The sequence below is a fragment of the Polyergus mexicanus genome, unplaced genomic scaffold, assembly GCF_030449975.1.
Source record: "Polyergus mexicanus isolate NDT 795.1 unplaced genomic scaffold, iyPolMexi1.0 SCAF_4, whole genome shotgun sequence".
In the NCBI taxonomy this organism is placed as follows: domain Eukaryota; kingdom Metazoa; phylum Arthropoda; class Insecta; order Hymenoptera; family Formicidae; genus Polyergus; species Polyergus mexicanus.
The window spans coordinates 8564825-8589604 of NW_027223324.1; the positions used below are offsets into that span (position 1 = coordinate 8564825).

The following is a 24780-nucleotide window of genomic DNA, read 5'->3' on the forward strand; positions in this document are numbered from 1 at the left end:
CAAGCATGCCAAATTTATATCGTAATTGGTTTGCGCAATTATCGTACCGTGTTTGTGTTATTAAAATATCGAGATATTTCGATATTAAATGTTTCTATTCGCGAGTGGAAACGGTTTACTTTGCGAGGTTGCCTCGATGGCGGACAGGTGGTTATTTTAACACAGACGGATGCACATATAGGATTGCAGTTATTGACACTTTAAGCGTAGACTTTTCATTCACAGCTTCTATAGACTCGTGCGGCGCGCTCCAAACTATACATTTTTCATTCAATCAGTTAGAGTCAGATAAATGATCGTGTTGCGAGAGTATATGTGTATTCGGGAAGTTTGCGCCTAAGCGTATCTGTGCTTTATTAAGCGGGAACGAAGCCATACATGTTACAGATCACTGACGAAATTACAAGTGCAATACAGTGTGGTTATGAATAGATAACTGCTACGAATATCTGTTAAAGAGTTACAGTAAAATAGAATGATAGATATACGAATATTTTTAATATTCTTAATATTTATTTTCATTAATGTATGATATTGTCATTTAAGGATTAATCTTTTACTTCATAGAGTAATATTTGTAATTTGCTCAAATTCTAAAAGATTTTTGAGTGCCATTTATTTTCTAATAATTTTTTTCGTTATTTAATGTTACATCAATCAACGTAGCAGAAATCATAATTATATCATAAATAAATAATATTAAAAAATTAACATAAGTTATATATATACAGGATGGCCCCGAACGTTCCAGCCAGACTTTGAGATCTTATAGGAAATTTAATAGAAAAAATTTTCTATAAACGCGAGTCGAAAAATGCTTCCTTAAGAAGTTATCGCTTAAGAACCTCTGATGCAAAGGAAGAACAAAAGATGAAAAGAAAATGAAAGTTAATAAATTTTTTGAAAAAACGATAAAAATATTAATACCAAATTTGATCTCGCTATTTAAAGAACATTCTTAATTTGAAAAGACTTTTAGGAATCGTCTTATGAAATGTAAATTAAATTTCAATGAAAAATTGATGAAGTGATGTGAGATAACTACATTCTCAGGAGCATACAATTGATTTCGCGCGAAACAAACTTTAATATCAACGCGCTCAACTTAAAGCTCAAGCGGCCGCACGAATTCCGTTTATACACACGACTGTTATGCTCCGGTCGTAGCGGACACAAAAAAATGCGAAAACTTTTACATAGCGCGCGCAGCCTTCATTTTCATCCGCTTCACTTTTTTATACTCGGTCGCGACGAGACGAGACGATACGAGCTATACCAAGCGGCCATGCCGGAACGGGACACGCGGTTCCCATCGGCAGCCGGATATTATTTCAGTCGGCGCATATTTCCGCAAATGAATTTTATGAAAACAGTTTTTGTTCTTTTAATTAATCGCTCCTCCGGACCACCGTTTCTCTTCGCGCGTACTCGCTGCCGCGCGCGCGAAGCAGTCGACGACGAGATCGCGACGGCTTTTAGTAATAATATTGTTTCGGAGATCGCGGAAAAGAGCCGCGATCCTCCCACTCCTCCCTCCACCCCGGGTTCTTCTGTACGATACGTGATTTGTGTGATTTACGCAAACCCGTCGCGACGTTACACACCCGCGTCCTTTTTTTTTTTCTTATTATCGCGACGAAGAAAGGGCGCGCCTGGAAAAATTGTTGCTAGATAATAACGCTCGAGCTCGCCTCCCAAGTTGCTTGTAGCTACAAGGGAGTTTTGCGTTTCGACGGGGTAATTTGCTGGCGATTAAACTCGGGGGATAATTCGAACGGAAATAACGAGTAACGAGAAGAAGGAACGCGATTCGATATATATTTTCGACGGGTAAATAGATACCAATAATCGCGATCGTCCGCACTTCCCTTTTTTTGTACAATGTCGACGAGATGATTAGCGATATAATTTATAAATAATATATATCAATTTTAGTCGCTTTTATTATAAACATCTAATGCGTGTTCGTCTGCTTTCTAAAATCTTATCAGATTTGTTATCTACCACATTCGTAGTTTCTTCACAGAGCGATTTTTTAGAAACTCTATCAATATATTCAAGATAATTGGCAGAGTCAGATTAGTTCAAATATTTTGCGATACATCGTGCATAAAGAAAATGTAATTTTTTCTCGTATTTAAAATTTGATTTTGCTGTAAATAAGTATGGGGAAAAGAAAAACTTAATTGCTAGACGATAATTCATGACAGAATTTTATCTATAATATGTATACTGTGTATATTCTTATATATATTTTATATAGATCTTCCAATATTTTTTATCTGATATATAAAATAAATAAAATGTGGTGTCCCGGATTATAAAATTATAAATCTCCCCAAGCGAGCTTAATGTAATTATATTCTTCTGTAATTATATTCTGTTTATTGCAATATACGTATTTATACTTCGTGTGAGATAAACGTGAAAGGAGGAAATGGCAATCCAGGAGGAGGGAGCGCTTCCGTTTGCGCTAGCAATAAAGTGCCGCATTTTGTACAAACAAAAGTAATCGTCAGTCAATTAGATGGTTGGGAGGTTGTAGTTAGGCGAACCTTATGGCGACTAGGCGCGCCCCGGATAATCGTGATCGTAAATAACATTTATCGGGAGCCCCCGTTCTCTAATTGCCAATAATTACCGCGAGCCGTACGAGAAAAAATTGCCAATTTGCATCGAATGCTCGACCGTCTCTCTCGTTTCCCGCTTCATTTACTTACCGACCGCCCCCGCTCATCGGATTATAGATAAGCAGTTTCGCCTGCGACGTTAAATCACCTTCGCTTATCCAACGACAATCGTTTCGCTGAATCTTCCCGTCGAGATAAATCGATATTAAAAAATATCACGAGCGTATATTATAATTCTCGTAGAACAAATTTCGTAATTGTCTTCGTAAATGTCTGTATGTTATAAAGTTCCGAAGAGTTGTGAGTGTTTGTCGCGACTGATCTGAATCATTATGTTTATGTAAATATTTTGATGGGATCGATTGTTACATTGGTATGTGCGAGGTAACCGGTAGGTATAAATATATCATCAATCAATCGATTATATCAATCGATTACCGTAATATTCAAAGGAAGGTTAACGTCTTTCGCGATATATGGTACATACATGTCTAGTACTATCATACATATTGTATATAAATATATTATCGTGTAGTATAAAAATGTGTAAATTATTGCATTCAGTGAATGATCTTACACGTGTAAGCAATACGTAAATCAGCTGTTTGTATCGTGCCGGCCTCGGTGAAATATATGATCTATTCGATGGAATCCATACCGCATATATACGTCATTTTAAAAAGCACAGGACACTTTAATTCATAGAGGTATTTAAAGGCTTTTCTCTCTCAAACTTTTTGATTTCTTATGAATGTCTCATGTATTTTCGTGCGAATTATTTAGTGCGTATATCGCTAAATCGTTAAGTATTAAACTTAATCCTTGTGTTAGCAATACTTGCGATTCTGGGTGTTATGGAGGACGAGGGAAGATACCGCCTTCCTTCGTAGCCTCGTCATAAATTCGCGATGTTCAGCCGAAATTCGAGTCAATTCGTGCAAATCGTGCGCGATCGCCCCTTTCGCGATCTCTCCGGTCGCTTCCTCTTCCGTTTCTTCACCTTGCCTTTTTCCATCACCGGATACGAGGAGAGGGTTCGCACCAGAGAATAGAGTTGGATGCCGCTCTCCTGAATACACAATGCGATTTATTCGAAACGCGACGTATAAAACACAAAGAACCGCGTATGATTGGTAAATTATTGAGGCGCGGACCGGATTTGTCGGCCAATCACGTAGCGCCCTTAAATAATTCAAGGGAAATATACGAACGGAAGATGCAAAAGGGAGGCCACGTCGGCAGCGAAAATCATTCCGCGTGTTGATTCCCGCGTCACAACGTCGCGAATCAATATTGCGCGCACTCGCGGGCGCGATAAAGCATAAACATAAACTTGAAAAAAAAAAAAAGAAAAACAGAAGCGGTGACGGTTTTTTTTTCCCGTTCTTTTAAATGGTATCAGTGTATTATCACTGAAAAACAGTAAATAGTCACTGATGGTTTCAGTTATAGATATAGCACTCTAAGTAAGTATCTCTAATGAAATATCATTCGAGAAGAATCAATAATAATAAGAACGTATAATATATGTATAGTAATATAATATATAAATAGCAGGCTATTTCACTCGGTGATATTTTATATAAAAAATGTGTTTTATATTTTATATATATGAGATTAATTTATATATATTAATATATTTTATTAAATATGAATTTGATCAAGAGTCTTGTCTATTTTTTATGAGTTTATCACATTTTAAAAGTAAAAAGTGTAATATAATTTTGAATTTTTTCAATATTAATTATGCACTTTATCTTTAATATATTAACGAGAGCTTCTAAAAAGATATCCATTAAAAATTATAGCTTGCAAATATGATTATTATTGATTTCTCATCTGTATCACTTTAATCAGTGATATTTTCACTGATTCAATTTAAGAAAAATAACGACTTGTATATATTACGATTCACAATTACCACTGTTGCATAACATCGAAACAAATTTATTAATACTTCTCTATGATAGAATTATAATACAAAACGTATCTATACTAGTAAACGCATACACACTTTCTTAATTAATTAATATCTCCGTTCTTTCGTACGTCATGATCCAAGCGCATACAAACAGTACTGGATATATGTATATGTAATGCTGCCCATGATTTATGCGGGATTTAGATAGCGATACCGTAAAATACAATGTACAAAAATGTCCGATATTATTCGCACTAGCTGTGTCCTGTTAAACATTCATTTGATAGTCGCATAAGTACGGTATAAATATTTGTTTAGTGATCGTATAGTCGCTTCGTCGAAAACGAAGTTTCGCATTAGGAACTATGCTGGAATCGTCACATATTTTGCAAGAGAATTGATCATTACAGTCGGTGGAATATATTTCAATGTCGAAAGGAATCATGTCCTCCAGTTCAGTCAGGCGACTTTAATGCGCTCGATGAATGTAACGATAAGAGCTTGTCGTATTTTAGTATGAAAGAGTCAAATCGAGATTATCAATTCAATGTGATTTGATAGATTGAAGCAATAGTACGCTTATACGATGTTTTTACTCGTGAAGTCGAGAGAAAGGTGCGTTAGTAATTGGCACTCGTTATTAATTATGCATATGATGTGTGTGTTATTTATCATAATTTAAAATTGCTATCGTCATTTTTATATATTACATACATACTTTGAATATATATTTGGTGTAACAAAATATTACAAAAGTAAATATAAGAAAGTATCATATATAAGAAATATTGACGAATCAATGTATTTATATTTAATTTATATAAAATTATAATACAAATATATAAAAAAATATTTGTACGTAATTTATTAACAATGAGTTCACAATCGATTTCAGTTAGCTTCGCGTAATATGGTTCTAATATTTATTTCTTAAACTCTCTTTTGCCATTGATAATCAACAATTAATTGCCAACAATTATTGCCTCCCTTCATTAATTGCAAGATTCAAAGCTTTTTCTCATTATCTCGTTATTGCGGCCGGAGAGAAATCGTGAAGGTCGCGCCTCTGAGACTTTAGCAGTTTTCCGACGCAGCTGCTAGCCTATTATCGCTCGACATAGGTACTTTTGGCATCGACGATGAATCCCCGAAGAGCTAAGGGAGGAAATAAAACATTCTTCTCGACTACGGGTATTTCTCGTGATCCGATACGATCAGCATGGACCGGGCCGGAGAGAGAGAGAAGGAGAGCGCGAGAGAGAACTTTTGGCATAACTCAGCCTCGTTATCTGACTCGCAAATAAGGCAACGGAAAAGTTCGCGACATCAATCTGGGCCTCTGCCGGGAGATTCGAAGTTGAAACAATGCTTAAGTCACCCTTAACGTATGAGTCCCATGGGGTGGCGAGCAGTTGCTGCTTGCACTGCTTCTCTCTCTCTCTCTCTCTCTCTCTCTCGAAACCCGCCGATTCGATCTGCTGATTCCCGATGCTCGCCTTCGTTCGGCAGGACCCACCAAGGGTCATCCTGCGTACCATCTTACCGAGATGCCGCCCTAGGCGAGGCGAGCATTAAACGTTAGACACTAAACTTTATTACTACCCCGAAGTTTCGGGCTTCGCGTATGACACGGCTGTTGTTAAAGATATCTTAGACCGACCGGAAGTGGATAGACGTCAATATGAGGATTTTGTGAAAGCGAATAAATCCGGAAGAAGTCGCGATATATTTTTCTAGTCCATAAATTTTCATGCATGTCTTATATTTCTGTTGTTTTTTTTTTATTTTTTTCCTTTTCTTAGTAATTTTAGTTTTAGCGGTTTTTTTATTCGTTTAAACTAGATCGCGCAAACACTCGATCAATTATAATCTAAAGAGCACCAATAATTTGCCATAATTGGCCAATAGATGTTTGTTACCTATCTACTATCTACTATCTACTTATCTATTTATCTATCTACTTATTTATCGTCTAGCCAGTCGAGCGTAGGGAAGACGAGTCCATTCGAGGTCTCAGATATATGAATCTAATTAAGTGAGAGAACGAAAAACACATTTCGGATTTATATATTCTTTCCTCACGTTCTATCTTGTATTGGAGAATCTATATTCAAAGACGGAATAATAATTCGTCCGGAAAATACACATTTGTCAAATGATATACAAGATGACATATTAGGAGATACAGTTGCTCCGCAATTTTGTCAGTTTTAGGAAATTTTATATACCTGTTCCTCTTTTAACAAAACATCGCGATATATCCTTGTGTTATCCATTTTATATATTTTTTTTTAATTATACATGCTCCTACGCCGCTTATTCGCGACGCTCTTCGCTGAGACATTATCATATTTTTTCTTCTTTATTTACATGAGAATTCAACTTCGTCGAAATATATATAATATATAATGCGAATATATATTTATGCGCGGTAACACCTTTCCCATCATCGTTTGCACGATATCGATAATTTAACGATCTTATTTTTCGATAGTTAAGGGGTATTCGATTATACGCGCAATTTGCCGCAAGTTACATGCTAAAATTACGGGTTTCAACGATCGACATGGTAAACCACGAAGACAATGAGAACGACACGAGATTCCTCCATCGCGCGACTCAATCGATATATCGCTGCTTACTTCGTTTGTCATTTGGCATCGTACGATGCTTGCGCATTGATACCGTTTAAATTATTCATGGGGTTCAGGACGTTATGGGCGCTCGAGCTGGCTGGCGCTGGATATCCGTTGTGGTTATGGGCCGCTTCCCCATTCGCCTGTCGTTGAGGGCCACCCGCGGCTACGTTCTGCAAGATAAAAGAAGACGCGTGAGGATTACACACCGTCGATATACGATATTCGGATGTGTACGGATCGGTTTTCTCTTTCAATTCGGTCCTGATCGAACGATCTTGACTTAACGGAAAATTTATGCGACCGGACGCACGCACGTCCTTTATAAAGTGCCGTCGAGCAATATCGCCGCGATCGAAGAACAACACGTATGTCGTATTTTTCTATCAATCTTATGTATACGCGTTTTATTTTTTTCTTTTAAAGTTTTCTCGAAAATTAATTGCAACGCTATGTGATTTATATCAATGCGAGTGATATATCGTACCACTCGTGGTGATTCGCACTGACCGCCTTAGCTAACAAATTCTGGTTAGTGCGACTTGTGTTTCCTTGTCTAGATTATAACTCTAGCTGTAACATAGATTGAGAAACAAGTTTTAATTAACCATAGTTATCGTTGAACAATACGTTGTAAATGATATGCCATTATAGTTTGTAAAGTGAAAAAAGACATGTCGGTTATCTTTCGCAATTTAATTCGATCGATGATCTTCCATGAAAAAGAATTATTTAAAATGTCTGTGAAGGTTTTTTATTTAAAATTTCTTATTTAAGAAGGATATTATAGGCATATTTGAGGTATCGGGTTAAACAAAAATAAATATTTCCTTAATAACATATATTTACTTTTTCTGGAGGAAAAGGGGAATTAATTACTATTAATAAAATATAAATTAATATTAATATTCATAGAAATATAAATATTATTTTAATTATTAATTTAACTGTTAATTTAATCATGTCATTGATATTGACACGTGTTTATAAAGGAAACATGCACCATTTCGTATTTATTGAAATTGATTTTAATCTTTTGTATAACAGTTGTGTATAAAATACATTTAATCTGTTTTAGAGGTAACCTTTATTGATTCTACCGATTTATTTTCGGATTGCATTTAATCGAGTAAAAAAACATTGATTATATAAAAATTACGTTCAATTTATTTATTAAAAATCCTTCAATATACATATATCAAAAGACGTATCGGAAGATGCGAATCTGTAATTCTGAAGAGTTTAATCCGGTTAGAGGGCAATTTACGGAATTCAGGAATAAAAGCGGTCGATCGATCGCCTCGTAATTCGATTTCAACAATTATTCACGACGCGGCACGTGAAATCCGTCGCGGGCTTCCGTTCTTAAAGGGTTGACAACGCTAACGAATTCGCATATCTCTCTCTCTCTCTCTCTCTCTCTCTCTCTCTCTTTCTTTTCCTCCCTCTCTCCCCTTATCTCCCTTTCTAATGTACCATCTAAGACTCCGCTTCAAAAACAAAAGGCCAGAGGAATGAACTTGTATCTCAGTGCCCGGGTAAAAAGGAGGGACGGGACGACTCAACTTTGGTGGTTCCCTCTTTCTTGTTCTTGCGACCGATTCTTTATCCATCTCTGTCTCTATCTCTCTGGTGGGCATATTTATGCGCTGATGGTACAGAGAACTCGTGGCGGAGAGGCGGAGGCTGTACTATGCTAGGTAAGCGTCGTTGAAAACTTCGAACTTTATATCCCTCTCACCCTGTCTCCCTCCGTTCATCCCCTCCTTCGTCTTATCCAACCGATCCCGCTTTCTCTTCGTCTTTTACAACCATCGTCGTCGTCGTCTCATGCTTTCTCGGGAACACGCGTGCCTCTCCTTTCGCCTCTCCCCGCGTCTTTCTCTTCAGTTTCTCTTAGTTTCTGCAGTAAAGGTGTTAAATTATACAGGCTTAAAATTCGGCAGACCGTGCGGCTCAGCCCCTCGTGACGAGATCCTCCCTCGTCACGATTTCGGCCCGTAAGTTGATCATACTAACTTTCGCACGGCGCCGAATTAAGCCTCCATTTTCGGCAATTATCCCGCGCCTTGGAAAGTCTTGGAATACATTACGACGCAACGAACGAATCGATTTTAATTACAATACGTTTTTTGTTTTCAAAGAATGCAAGAATAGATTACAACGTAATATAATTATTGGAACAAACAAATTGTCTATGGTATCTATTTAACTTTCTCTTATTTTATTTCGCTTTTTTGTTTCTCATCGTATGCAACGGGAAAATAAGAATGAAAGCGCAGATCTGTCACAGGATCGCTATGAAAGGTGTTATCTCTTTTGGTGTCTTAATAAAGCATTTTTCTCATTCTAACGTAAAAAAAGTGTAGCCAGTAGGGTGCGGTTGCAGAGTAATTAACTCGTAAATAATTACGATAAAAATGACAAAGCACTGCTAGAGAAATGCTTTATCATCTGTCTCCGCGACGAGGGCGACTTTTTTTCCTTAGGAAAGATCCTTAAATCTCATCGCCGTAAGAACCCTTTTCCCCAGCAGGACTTTTGTCCCTTTCTCTTTGTCTCTCTTTCTAATTTTACGTTTTCGTCTTTTGGTATACGTGTATACCGGGTTTTCCCTTCTCTTTCTGTTCTTGTGCCCTCTTGTCTCAGAGAGTCCCGCTCGTAATTAAGAAATCTCCGTGGAAGGTTCGAGACCGCCGTTGAACGCTACTATGGGTTAAATTAAGCCTATGACTTATTCAAGTTTTATCTACAATTGCCAGAGGAGGAATTACCGAGTTGTGGATTTACCGCTGACATCGTAATCAAACGGCACGCGTTTTACGATATTCGGTATGTAGATAGGATATACGAGTGTGCATATAAAGGCATCTAGGATAATCCTTCTCCAAAGTCAAACACATCTTTTTATTTAATTATTGTTTATAACTATTAGAAATTTTGTAACTTGTCTGAAAGATAACTTTAACGACACGATTAATATCTCGCGCCAAATTATTAATGGAATAATGAATTTTCGTATCGCATATGATAGTCACGAGCAATTTCTTTCGCGTTTATTCGGTCTTCTCATCTGTCGCGGAAAATCTCTCGGTTTTTCTTTCCTCTCGAGAGGATCTTGCTCGCGCGAATAAGACATTAATCGTGACTCGGCGTGAGGGTGGTAAAGCGGGATCGGGTAGTTTGTAACTGACGGTAAATGCGGAACATCACCAACGCGCGAGGGGTTTGCTAGGGAGAATCGCGTGTCATTTGTCCGTTGATCTCCCGCGGATGGGAAACGGCCAGGTGTACGCGTCCCGTTTCTCCGCGCGCGGCGCGGCTTTTCTTACGCGCAAAAATTAGCGCCACCCACGCTCATGGTTCGACCTCCGGCACGAGATGAGAATTAGAGCGAGACGTCGTTAATCGCCCCGGGATCGTTTGGAAACGGAATTTACTGGCGGATCGTTAGCCCGGCTCGCGGCCATCTTCGATCCGATTCTTTCCTCCGGAGAAAAAAGATTTATTAATGCTTTGTTTTCCTTTCTGTGAGCAAAAATAATGTAGAGGAGAAACTAACCAGTCACACTTAGATTCCTCGATCAAATTTAATTTTTATAACGCGAATTTGTGATCGGACACCGTTTTTCTTTATACACGGTTTTATTTTACGACGCTAAATTGCATTTTGATAGAATAATATATCAAGTTTTATATTAAAATTCATTTTTTAAGCGCAAGCTCGGTCGCATGATCGAGTAGTCCTTGCGACTGTCCACGGTCGTTGGTAATAATCGTTACAAAAGTAAGCCCTCGGCCACGTAGCACATAGCTCTCTCCAAGTTGTTTCCCAACTAAACTCATAATCTCGCATAAGCTCGCAAGCCGGGCTTTCCCATGCGAGCTTTCTCGGGACGCGCGCGTTGTACAATATAAGGGGCCGCGCGGAGGCTTTACGTGAAATTCAGCCAAGCACGGTGCACCTAATAATGCGCTCGTTAACAAGAACGACGTGTACACGCGCGTGCCGAGGGCTCGTGTGTACATGCTTATGTCTCTCTCCCTCTCCTTTGCGCTCTCTCTCTCTCTCTCTCTCTCTCTCTCTCTCTCTCTCTCTTTCTCTCTCCCTCTTCCTGTCACGACACAACTTGTGTTACGTTGACTAACCAGGCAATCTAATCAGCTGATCGATCGATGATCGATCAAAGGCCGTTTGTTACGCGTAGAAAACATTTTGACCGCGACATTTTCGAGATTTCCCGATAATCTTTCTTCTCTCGAGCGATAACTTTTTTTAAATTTTTTAATATATTTTATATTTAGTTATATATATAGCTAGAGAATAATATATATGCTCGTTTTGTGTAATTTCCATGACATCCTCCGATGTAATTCTAAACAGATCGTATTCGTATGCACAACGATAGAGTATCTACAATGAAGGATTAATGATGGACTAATGGCTTTGTTCAGTGTGGGAATATGCTCGTGGTCCTATATATAGTACTGCATTACGATGATGTACGTCCATTTCGCTAAACGCTACATTTCGAGGGATTAATCGTGCGCTACATTAATTATTATTAATGGTATCATATCCTATTCTGACACATTCTATTCGGATATTCTAATGCATACATTATATCAATCCCTAAGTCTTTCATTCATATCGAAATAGCTATTTTAAACCAATCGCGTACAATTAATGCAATATCGACAATGAAAATTGTATATAAATCTCTTATATATTTTGCAATTATAAATCTTTAACTAGTACTATCCATTCTTTAATAAGTTCGTGATGTTATAATAAATTTAATTTTAATTAATTGTTTTATTTACTTATTTATATTAATATATGCAAGAAGGTTCATGTTACATAATTATATTAAGAAAAGTATAAAGAAATAAAATAGGAAATTAGATGAAAAAAGATTTTTGCTTTCTATACATATATAGATATAGGATCTTCAACTTTTTTGCGATTTATCTTTATGAATTCGATAGGTCCGTAACGCATTTCTTGTCATTCTTAACCAAATGGATATTGAACACTCAGATTCAATAAAAGTGACGTTAAACCGAAAGTTTAATTTCGCCGAAATTAGTCGCTCGCATTCGGCAAACTTTCAGGAATCTAATCGCCTGGAAGCAATATAGAGGACGTTGTAATGCCTCATTCCCCGTACGAATCTCGTACTGTGCATTGATCCTCTTAAATTCCCATGTACCTTCCGTCTTGGCATTAGCATATTATCTCACCTCCGCAACTCCCTCTTCCCTTCATCGCGTCTTTCAACCTCTTACTGGCACCTCGGCCTTCCTCCTCCCTCTGATTCGCCAAGGACTTCGCAGACACTCGAGAGTTTGTTTTAAAACTCAGATAATCGTTCCAAACTCTCTCGTCGTGTCTTTCTCTTTCTCACTCCGTGTCTATATCCCCCACTAACGTTTCCCCTTTCATCCCCCTTCTCTTCTCTCTTATCATTCCGCCGAGTCCCGAGGGGAAAATTAGACTGAAATAAAAGTTCTCGCCAATTTTTAAGCGCGTTACACTTGTCTCTAAGGAGGATGAGATTGCACGGTTCGATCGAAAGTCCTCGTCGAGAAATAGAGCTAAAGCTTCATAAGTCTTTTTGTTATTCTTACTATTTATAGAATTGCGATATTGCCTTTTATATGTATAAAATCGATCTTCTTTTTATGACATGAACAGTGTCTTCTTAATTTTTTTAATTTAAAATCATTTTTCGATTATTATATAAAATTTTTCTATAAAACTTTACATAAAACTTTTTATTGTGTCGCGTAACAGTAGCAAAACAATGAATTTTAAAATAGTCCCTATAATATATTGTATGATAAAATTTCAATGGGCCAACGATAATATCGAGAAACGATCCGTCACATCCGTCTTCATCGAGACAGCTCGATTGTCGATGCTGACGGCTAAAGGCGGTCCAGTCTCATCGTTTCTTTTCATTCCTTCATCCTCCCCACCCTCGATTTATCTCGGATCAGGCATACTCGAGTTATTCGTAAGCAACACTCCCCGGCATTATTCGCAAGAAACGCGGTAGATCCTCCCAAGGCTGAGAAAGATTGGGACAGCTGTCTGTTCTCAGGCAATCAGAAAAACTACCGCCCCCTTTTCCACCTTCCGTCGACGGTACTTCGCTGCCTCCGACGAGCTTAAGGAGAGTACAAGGGTGGCAGCTGCCTCTAGGACGAGCACCCTCTTTGCGGTTTTTAAGAATCTTAACGCCTTTTCTCCTTTCTCCCTTTATATATTCTCTCTTTCTTTCTTTCTTTCTTTCTTTCTCTTTTCTTACACTTTATAGGTATTCTCAATTTCATCTTTGCGTTTTATCGCGCTTTATCAGAATATTAAATCTAATGGGTGTCTAACATATCCTGTTTATGGAATTGTTTTTTTACATTCAAAAAATAATTGATTTTATTATAACTCATTGCTGTCGTTTAATATTTCGATTATTTATTTGTACAAGATATATTTGTGACTTGAAGCAAAAGTGAGCAATGTACGTGTTAATTTCTTTTATTTAACTACCAAATGTTAAATGACCTTTATGTTAGTTAACAAAATGATAGACATTTTGAGTGCTCTCCGCGATCGAAGGTATTCACGCTCTAGGAACGAGATGTCAAGAGGGATCCATCAGGCTTAGCGTAATAGATGCGCAGACGACATTAGCATGCCACGCCGATTATTGGCATTAGTCTGCCATCCCGTTATTTCGCACACCGGTCATTTATAACCCGTAAACCCTCCGAGCGAATCGATATTGCGTGTGAAAGCTGCTGGATCGCGCAATATCGCGGAATACATCGCGGACGTGCCAATTTTTCCCGATTGTTGACGATGCCAGAAATTTACAGCGAAAAAACAAATTTGATTTCCCTCGTGTCGGGCAAAAAAATATCTCGTATTAATTAAAGTGACACATGGCGTTCGGTGTCGAGAGACTTTACGAATTTTAAGTCTCGAGTGAGACACCCCGTTCGATCTCGCCAAGGGAGATTTACGCGTGCGTGTGTATGAAAAATGTTTACATGCTAACACGCCCGTTCACGCGAGCCGATATTTCTTTAAACATTATAAACGACATGTACACGCACGCACGCACGCACGCACGCACGCACGGTCGTGGAAGAGCGCCCGACGCTTACGTGGCGCGCAGGGATAGAGTCGCAAGGGTTACCAACCCCTGAATTACACGCAGCTCGCCGGCGAGAGCGGTTAAGGGGAGCGAATTTGCATATTATAAGTAGTACACGTTACCGAGCATGATATCATCGGACTGGGGACCTCGTTATTCTGTGCATGCGTACAATTCGAGCGTGTGGCAAGCATCTACAGTCTTAGACCGCCTCTCTGACATGAGACGTTCCGGAAAATGTTTTCCAACTTTTGCGTTGACTATTTTATCGCGGACATTTAACGATCTTTCAACAACGGAAATAACTGCAAACGATATTCTTATAGTAACGATGACCCAGTTATAAATACTCAATTTTCTCTTTTTAAAAGAAAAACTCGTTTTAACTTTCACAGTTAAAAAATTGTATATACTTATTGTTAGACTTTTATTTATAATTTCAAATAAATTTAAAATACGATAGTAAATATTGATACGTAATAGAGGATACAGCTTTTTTAAATCTTTTGTTCTGCATTATTCAAATCGTTATATTTAAGAAAATATCGCGAATTAGAATACATGACGTCACATTATACAAGGAAGACGGAGGGAGTCTTGCAAGACGGCACCCGGATTAAACGGATAGGCTTCCTAGGGTCGAGTAGGACGTGGTCCTTCGTGCGGCAGGAGCTTAAGATATTGTTTCGAAGCAAGACTGTTGCCTTAGGATAATCAAGAGGACTTAATCCCAACAAGCTTAACGCCGATGAGTTCATAATTCTGGACGTTTCTACTCTATGAAAATCGCCATCTCTTCATCGCTTGTCATTCGTCTTTTATTGTCACGATTTTACGATCTGTTTTTACTTCAATTATTTAATTCAACATCAAATGACATTCTTCTTACAATTAAAAAAAAAAAAAATAAAAAAAAACAAGAATCAAATTTAAATTTAAATTAAATTTTGCAACATCTTTTCTTCTTTCCTTTTTTCAAGATATTTTACATTTAAAAGTTTTTGAAATATTTTTATATTTGCGATATATGTATATCGCGATTGATCAAAGATTTACAATTATAAAAAAGGGGTGATGATTTTCCCGAGCTTCGTATTTCCACGAAATAGCTCTTGGAAGCCTAACGATCTTTACGAAGAGTAAATTCTTTCGCACGTTCCGTCTTCGAGAACGGGCGAATCGTTAAGGCATGCGACGAGGCTTGCTTAACGGGCGAGCTTAATTAATAAGGACACGCGATATCCTAACTCGTAAGACGATGGCAGGATGGTAAAGCATAGCTGAAGCCTCGGGGGAGTCCTTTGTTGTCGAGAGGGTCAGGACGGGCGACCTGCCACTTTAACCCGCCTTAAGGGGTTGCGCCTCGAGGAGTTTGAAACCTTGCGAGTTTGAAATCCGATGGCCAGAGTCCAGAGATGAGATTCCACTAGATGTGCACTTTGCACTTTATCTCGTATAGATATCTCATGACGAAAATATGTCTATCGATCGATAGATGTATTCTAAACTACGTAAACCTACAAGTTATCGCGCGAAAATTTCGTTGATAATAGAAACAATTGTAAATTCTCTTCACCTGAGGTGACTGAAGATGGGTCACTTGTCTCTTGATGTGCGCCAAGGTCGCAGTAGGCGGAGGATGCAGAGCCATATTGGCGAAAACCAGCCTCTCCTCATAATCGTATTCGCAGAGAATCTTGTTATCACAGAGATAAAATCTGTCGCCCACGCAAAATCTGCAATCAGAAATAAATTTTATTGCGTTACGTTTGTGATATATTACTAAAATCGAAAAAATAAAATTTCTGCAAAATTATAATATAATATGCGTAATATATTAAATATAATATATTATATTATAATATTTGTAAAAACGTAGAGTTTTTAATAAAATTGTTAGACTAAACGATAACAATCATTATCGCGTTGATTTATAGCGTTTAAAAGTGGCAAAGAGACGGGAAGAAATTTCGTTTAAGATTCCGTTGCGCGAGGTAGGTAGTGACGGTAAAGCGTGCTAATTCCCTTTAAGGTCACTTTCCGTTCTGCTTCGTCGAGGAAATTGCTAGAAAATAAAAACAAGCGACGAAACGCCGCCCCTTTTCCGCTTCTTCTAGCGTCTTCCAAGACTTTTAAATGTAAATTTTCAGTCGATTCGCAGACACCGTACTCGGATTATCGTGAATTGGAAGTTTCTCCAATTTTTTCTCGCTCTTACTTTCTTCTCCTTCTCGACACGTGATTTGATGACCCCCTGACTTTTTTCTTCTTTCACTTATTGACAATAGATCTCAAATAATACTATTTATGAATATAATCTGATTACACATACATATATCAGACAAATGTTAGTAAATTGATGTCCGTATCTATTTTCGGACGAATGAAAAATCAGAGACAGCACCGAAGCGTATTTTAAAATTCAGCGTATAAAAGTCCGGGATTTTGGAGTAATCCGACACGATATACATACCGCTGCACTCGGATTTCGGGATGGCGACGAGGTACCGAACGTGCTCGGCTTGCGATATCGGAAGAAATAAGATTGCCACTGCGAGGGTTATACGCATCGACCAACTGTCGCTCCCGCGTGGGGCGGGTCGGCGGGGCCTTTAAAATCAAAGATTTCACATTTTTCCTTTTTATTGCCGGTTTAAAAGTCAATTTTTTTTCTCCCGCGCCCTTTCCGGCGCCCGCATAAAGGACGTTACGCCCGGAAATGCTAAAGAGCCATGAAATCGGGCTCGTAAGGACAGCCGACCTGCTCTACCGCGCACGATGGATCGAAGATCCACGAGGGACACGAAAATCGTTTTGCCATGATCCACAGGACTTGAAAATTCCCGTCAGGCGCTGGGAACATCACTCTCTGGACTTTATACCGCGTAGCGCGTTATATCGATCGCGATATGACGGGCGTGTTCGCGCGATTTGTCTTATAAAAGGACTCGCAAAAACTTCAAGTCGTTTTTGGGACACGTCGGATTCCTCGGATATCATTAGTGTAAAATGTAAATCGTTCAGAGAGAATCCGACCCTCTGTTATTTTATTTCTCAAGTGCAATTCGTATCGCGCGTCATCTTTAATTTTATATTATTCCTCTATTCTCAGTAACCTGATAAAAGAAGCGTACGCTAAATATTTTTTATATTTATCTTATTTATATTATATTTGTTGAACTAATTTCTCTTTTATAAGTCAACGTCATCGCGTGAGCTAATATACATGTACTGTGTAATAAAACATATATAAGTATCCTTATACATGATGTGACCGTGGTCGTTAAGTGTTTAAAAAAAGTTTAGAATTTTATGACGATAAAATCGATGGAATATCCACAAAAGAAAAGAATGCGCTTTAATATTGACGAAATGGGCGATTTTCTCTCTTTTTCTCGAAGACGTCGTCAATGAGCCGTGTAAACTCCACGTCAGCGTAAACGGCAGGATAAAACGTATACAGTGTCGCGTACGTAATTCACCGGTGAATAATAAAAGCATTTTTCGGTAAAGGGGCGGGTGTATGTACGTACGTACACCGGCTACATACGGCCATTGCGTATTCAACGGATGTGCTGTCCCGCACTGGTATCCTGTTTGGGTTTTATGTCGGGATTTCTCTGTCGAGTGGTTTATACCGGCGCTTATGTAAATGCAGACGTGATTTTTTTCACCACCTCCTACTCGAGCCACCTGAATGCGAACGTTCGCGCGCGGCACATTTGTAGCATTCGAAACGAGTCGGTTGGCCGACGCCGTCTCCTTTCAAGAGGACCATGAAATCGCAATGAGATTTTACAACGTACGCCGCCCGTATCCGACAAAATCTGCATTTTTTTAGTAGATTCAGCGATGTGTTCTAAGAATGTGATCGAATAATTTGCACCTCGATGAAACCACAATGCGCGAAATAAATGAAACTTTTTTGAGATGAGATATTTTTTTCATATCGAATATATATAAATGCCTGAACAAGGACGGATATAAGTTTTACTTTTCTGTGTTTAACGTTTATCTTTTGGGATTAATTTCAATGAAATAATTGATGAATAAACGTCTAGATATTTTCATTTAAAAAAGATATATTTAGATATATTTAATACAGCAATAGAAAAAATTTGTAATGTCCGCTACAAATGAAAAAGAGTTTAAATTGAATGAATTTTTGGATCTATAAATTCCGCTCTATATATTATATGTAAGTAGAAGTTGCGAATTTTCATTAATGTTCGAAGCCGGTGATCGTATTATACTTCGGTTTTATTTTCATAGCCATTAAAGATTCTTGTTGATTTAGAAATACAGTTACGATAAGAGATTCGAGAAATAGCGAGCGATAATCATATATTCAGCCTGATTGGCGGCGGTATAGTTGAACTTAAAATATCTCTCCGATCTGCATATGAAACCGCGACGTCTCGATCGATATATGACCGAGAGAGTATCGTGATATACAATATAAATATACTTCTCTCATTGTAAATTAGGACACATTGGAAATTCGAGACATATTAGCAGTTTCGTACAAACAGGTTTAGTATCTACAATCGATCTCGCTTATCACAATTCAACGATTAAGTTAATTTTACAGTGAATAATAAAATTTCCATGCATCGTGAGAAAAGCATATAACGTTTTAATTTAGTGTCCTTCGTCATTCTCTTCTCGATTTTATCAATGAATAATTTTCATCAGTCAATCTATTTGTAAGAAAGTCCATTTGGATAAGTATGATTTTTGACACGGTATCGTGCAGATCTATCTTGTCTCGGGAATAAGAGAAACAGAAAATGAAAATGGGCAAAGAAGGAGCGAGAAAGAGAGGCAAACGTGTGCCGATCGGAACATCTAGCATGAACCACCATAAAAAGCAACGCGCCCTCGTAACGGTGTACGATAAGTACCGTGCTACGAAGTAAAATCGATCCCGGGGGCAGCTTCGAATCATGCACCATAAAAAGGAACATTACAGAACGTAGGTGCGAGAGGAGAAAGAGGAGGAGGAGGAGTCGACCGAATGACAGGAAAGAACGATCCTTTATAATGGTATCGTGATTTCGCGTCTAGATACGCGCTATATTTGCCGATAAACGCTGTTTCTGTAATCTGTAAGGCTAAACGTTCCAGACATTAGTATCGCTGGTTATTTCTGTAGCTTAATATCGTCTTCATATTTTGGCTCGTACCAAAAATCAAACATATCCTTCGGGAGGCTTTATTTAAATCAAAGCGGATTAGGTGAAGATAAAATTGACGCAATTTACAATAATTATTATATTTAAATTAAAAAAAAAGATAGGTAAATAACAATATTGTATAATATTATATTTAATGAAAAGAAATAGATGATGGTGATATAATATTTATAATACAGTTAAGAATTATCGATTTTATTGAATTAAATAATTTTTTATCTAACGATTATTTTTCTATTTATAAAATTTATAAAACGCGGTAACTTCTTTATATATTTTTTCAAGTTTAAAAATGTTGATTTCTGAATAAAATTATACACATTTCAGAAATCGAAAAATGATAAAGTCGTTGGTTAACCGTTAAATGTTTTCCGCGTTTCTATCGCTGTTAAGTCGAGAGAAAGCCTCCGAGATTCGTTGGCAAACAGTGCGAGCTTTGCAATATGGGACGGGGGGAAGCCCCAAACGGCAACACTTCGGCGGTAGTCAAGATCGGCGGGGAAGGTGGAGGTTTGCTTGAAGCCGAAGAGGGTCGCGCGGAATGAATTTCGTACTCGATCGTGGAGTCTTCTCCGAGGACAAAGAGAAAGAGAGAGAGAGAGAGAACGAGAGAGAAGAGACGAGAGAAAGGGAGAGATCGAGGTCTAGATCGAGGCAGATAAGTGTGTACGCGAGTTTGTATGTAGATATAGAAGGAGGAGAGAACCAGGAAAACGTCTATACTGCCGGTAGTCGGCGATGCTCGTGCTCAATTTGCATCAAACTATGAAGAGACCAGACACCACCGAACGTCCTACCCTTCCTCCTGCCTATTCCCGAGGCCGCCGCTCTAACACCTGATGGCGCCGCGTCCCCGTCCTCTCCCGCGACGCCCCGCAGCCGAGACTAACGCGTTTAGCAGAGACTCGAACCCCTAATCAGATCTTCCGACGGCAACGGGCTTTCTAAGGTGCCGCTAAGTGTGAAGTTAATGGAGAGTCAAGACGTCGCGTCGCGACAAGAGACGCAAAACTCTCGCCGCGCGCGCGTAACTCTATTTTGCGTTTGTCTTGGAATCGCGAATATTTCTTTATTCATCTCGATATCATGATTTAACTGATAAATAAATAATAATAAAAAAAAAACATTTAAAAGATTTTATGGCAAGCTAATGGGATGATGAGTTTTTTTGCATACAAATGTAAAAAGATCATCGTGTTTTTTTATATCTCTTATATAATATTAAATTAAAATTTATGGACTTATCACGCGTTATACAAACCGTAGGCTTCGTTGGCAAAGAGAATAATCGTGTTTGGTTTTCTCGATAAATGATAGAATGATTTAATTTTCATGCGTTTATCGCGATTGGTGTTTACGGTTGCATCGCTGAATAGTCACATCTCGCTCGTTCCCTTCGCGCGATGCGCACACTTTGTTGCGATAATGGCTGCTTACCTAGCCCGTTCTCCTGTTAATTAATTCAGACTGTCAGGGTATCGGGGAACCGTGGCGCGCTAATTCGATCAGCAGTGAATTCGCTCGCTCCGGTGGCGAGGGCTCTCGCCGTCAGGCTTCCGGGGAAGGTAGGCCGAGGAGGAGAGCCTTCGCGCTTCCACGACGGATTTGCTCCGCAGACAGTTGACGTCGCTATCTAAATGTCACTCCAGAAGCGTGTCGGAATGCCACTCGATAACGCATAGCAGCGGGGCGCCGCCGTCTCGAATCACGTCTCATTGTCCGATGTGCGATCGCACGCGCGAACGATGGACGGATGCTCGAGGACTTCCGCGTCGCTATCGCGAGCGAGGCGACGTTTGAACAAGATGTGAACACGCCGGGGAGCGTGTCATCTTGCGTATGTCACTTTGAATAAGGCAAAGCTCCGCATTGACTCATGAGTCGATGCCGCAGCGTATTTAGCAAGATTGAAAATGTAAATGTCCCAAGAGTTTTCTAACAACTCCATTTATCTACATTCTTGCTGCTATCGAGTTATGGAATTTTTAAGAAAACTCGAACGAGAAAATTAATTCATATACCAAACTCGATAGTATATCTTTTTAAAGGTTTTTCATTTTTTTTCGAATTAATTACAAGATATTATCATTTAATAATTAATAATTTAATCAAAACCGATGATTAATTAACAGTTTTCATTATTTCCATTACTCATTAACCATGATATATTAAATAACCATAATTATTAATTACTTGATTACTTAGTAAACAAACTCAATATTCATTAGTTTAATTGTATACATACCGAGGCTAATTCTGTAATATGGTATATTAAGTTGTAAAACGAAAAGATCTTATTTTCAATTTTTAAATTAAAATATACTTCAAAGAAATCGATGAATTTTTATGCTAGATTATTGAGATTTCGATTGTTGACAAGCGAAGTATTTTTTTTTTTTTTTTTAATGTTTTTCACTCGGCGTAGCGACGCTACCGCGTCGCTTGATGTGTATATATCAAATCTGTTGTTAGTTTTTGCTCGCGAGCAAAACATTCTCCCACCACGCGCGCTAAGTGGGATGGAAAGAAAATAAAAGCCTGAGACTCCATTCATAGATCGTCCATGGACATGTGTTCATCGTATCATGTACGCTGTCAATCGATTCGTTATATTGTCAGAAAGAGTTACCGCGACATAAATGATCACGGATGCGGCTGACAATGAGAAGCTTCTCCACTCGACAAATCTGATGTACGTATTTATCAATTACGTACGAAAAGCTTGAAAATTGTTAAAATCTTAAAATCTGCTTTCGATGCAAGTATTATTTTATATAAATTATGTAATTATTATATAATTTCGTTTGTTTGCTTTCATCGAAAGATTTGCTCTCCAAAAATTTTTTTACTTAATGATTAAAAATTACAAATGATTATATAATTAATGACTAATTTCAATGATAATTATCTAATAAATGATAATTTCAATATCATGAGTGCTACGATCAATTACTGTGTCTACCACAGTACAATGCAACGTAGAATAATATTATATCTAAGAGCCGAAACATTTCGTCTCGGAGATGGCATTCGCTTCTGCGCTGGTCGCAGAGCACGTTTTCGCAAAGCGGGCGCGGAAACGCGCAGAAATAGTCGCTATTAACCATTCCGGTCGAGCGTTCAGCCGTAAAGCACGCGGAGGGAACATTCGTCTTTCTATTAATTTCTGCGCGGCGCGAAATTACGCGCGTCGGCCAACCCTAAGCCATATTAATATCGTAGATTACGAAGGAAATTAAGACAGCGATGGGTCGCAGATACCGCGGTGGGACTCGGCGTTGTTCCTTTGTTACTTACGGCGAAGGGGTTGAGCCGAGGAGAGTGTCGAATCGTTCCTATTCTGTACCTCTCACGCGGTCGAGAATAGCGTTCAACCTGTTCCGTAATATCGGTTGATTAAAAAACATAACAGAATTCTGATAACGATGTTGCTGCATATCTTGGACATCAAACAAAAAATATGCGCGACATACATTCTTCGATTCTATTTATTTTATTTACGATAATCATATTTATCATGTGTTATCATTGATTAAGAAATGAGTGAAAATAGAATAAATTTCCTTGAGTGTGATTGCGTAATGTCTTGGAGAAAAATTATTTTCAATACGCGAATAAGAATGCGTACGCTTCTATTATATAGGACGTTTTAGGATTAAATGTCCTAACTTAAAATATAAATTTAGGATCTCAAAAGAAGAAAAATTTTTCGTTTCGAGGTATGTGCCCGTAAACGTTTTATTTACATCTAAAGTTACGGGTAAGAATTAGAAATGATAAATTTATTATATGACTGCTAATACGTATTTGTTTCTGTAACTGTACATGTCAATAATGACATTATAAAAACGGTACACAAACACCATATCGACATATCAACTGAGAAACTTTCTCAGTTTGTTTGACGCTTTCGCAAACTAAGCATTGTGCCTCGTATTTATTCTAATAGTGAATATTAAACAAAATTTATAATTACACTAACATTTTCATATTTTCTAATAATAAAGTAATCGAAACACACTATTAATTTGTTTATTATAACCTGATAACAATTTTATAAAATTTTATAACGAAGATGTTTAGATATCACTATCTCTTAAACAAAGCGTTCTTCTTGTTTTGAGGTCCTATAAATTCCATATTTTAAATTAAAACATTTAATCGTGAAATACCCTGTATATTTACACAATTTATTTATTCGGTATATCAGAGAGTGTGCTATCGAAATAATCGTGAAAACTTTCGAAACTACGTCGCATTTATCGATGCCAGTTTGCGTTCTGGAAGATTAAGTTACATCACTTTCAGAAACAGTGATACGCACAGCCGTGCTTGGTTCGAACGACTGTTCATTTATGATGCCATCGAGCTCGCGGCATTGATACGATGGCATTGCGATAAGAACATCGTGCGATTAAGCGTTATGCGAGTCTATCTCGCGTACGTTGAACGATGTCTTCTTCTTGCCTGAGAATCGATTGCCCATCGCTCCCCGTAACGATAGAAAAAACTTTCAAGACGCGGCGCGCGGAATCACATCAAAGATTATTTCCGCCAATAAAACGGAAGTCGAGTCGGTTGGGGAGATGCTCCGCGAATCGCTCTGCGTGGCATAACAAGACGGGGACGAGGGCAAAAGTTGAGAGACGAGGTTGACGGTCGGGGGTGATTAAGGGGTGTCTAAGGGGGTAGCTCATAGCGAGAAGAAGACCGGCAAGCCTGGCAATAAATCTACGGTCGCCCGGAGCGAGTACTTATCGGTTTGCCAGGATCACCGGCGACGTCACGAGTCGCGAGAATGGCCCCGGCGGGCTCTCGTTTCCTTCAAACAAATTGACGTCGCGGTTCGAAGTGAGATCGAGATCTGACGAGTAACGAGTAGCAATGGCAACGTTTTGTCGGATACCTGCGTAGGCGTATGTATCAGTGTGGAATCGAAGAGGGCTCGAGAAATGAAATGGGGAATGAAATTTCGGATAGTTGGCTTTCTTCGAACGTTAGCGGAATACGAAGGATACGAACTGTTACTGTGAATTTTATTTACGAAAATTATCGCAAAAAATATATATAAATTTATCTATGTATCTCGACACGCACACACATTGCGAACATAAAAATTTTGCTAAACATAAAAATTAACTTTATTATAAATTAAATTCTTGAATTTCCAGATATATGTTAACATTACTTGAAAAAAAAAATACAAATTCCATCATTATCATATCACCGGTTTAA

The 24780-nt window shown here is 38.3% G+C and overlaps 1 protein-coding gene and 1 long non-coding RNA gene across 2 annotated transcripts in view; one reads left to right on the plus strand and one right to left on the minus strand.

Moving 5' to 3' along the window:
• LOC138932393 (uncharacterized) overlaps nt 1–24780 on the plus strand; it is a 200257-nt gene that overhangs the window by 13778 nt on the left and 161699 nt on the right. The window lies entirely within an intron of this gene.
• Nucleotides 4557–24780, minus strand: part of LOC138932392 (LIM domain only protein 3) — a 37125-nt gene continuing 16901 nt past the window's right edge. Inside the window, exons 4-5 of the mRNA XM_070294183.1 lie at nt 15927–16086; nt 4557–7360 (exon numbers count right to left, since the gene is read on the minus strand). Coding sequence (XP_070150284.1) covers nt 7202–7360; nt 15927–16086 — 319 coding nt within the window. The 3' untranslated portion in view covers nt 4557–7201. The remainder of the gene's footprint in view (nt 7361–15926; nt 16087–24780) is intronic.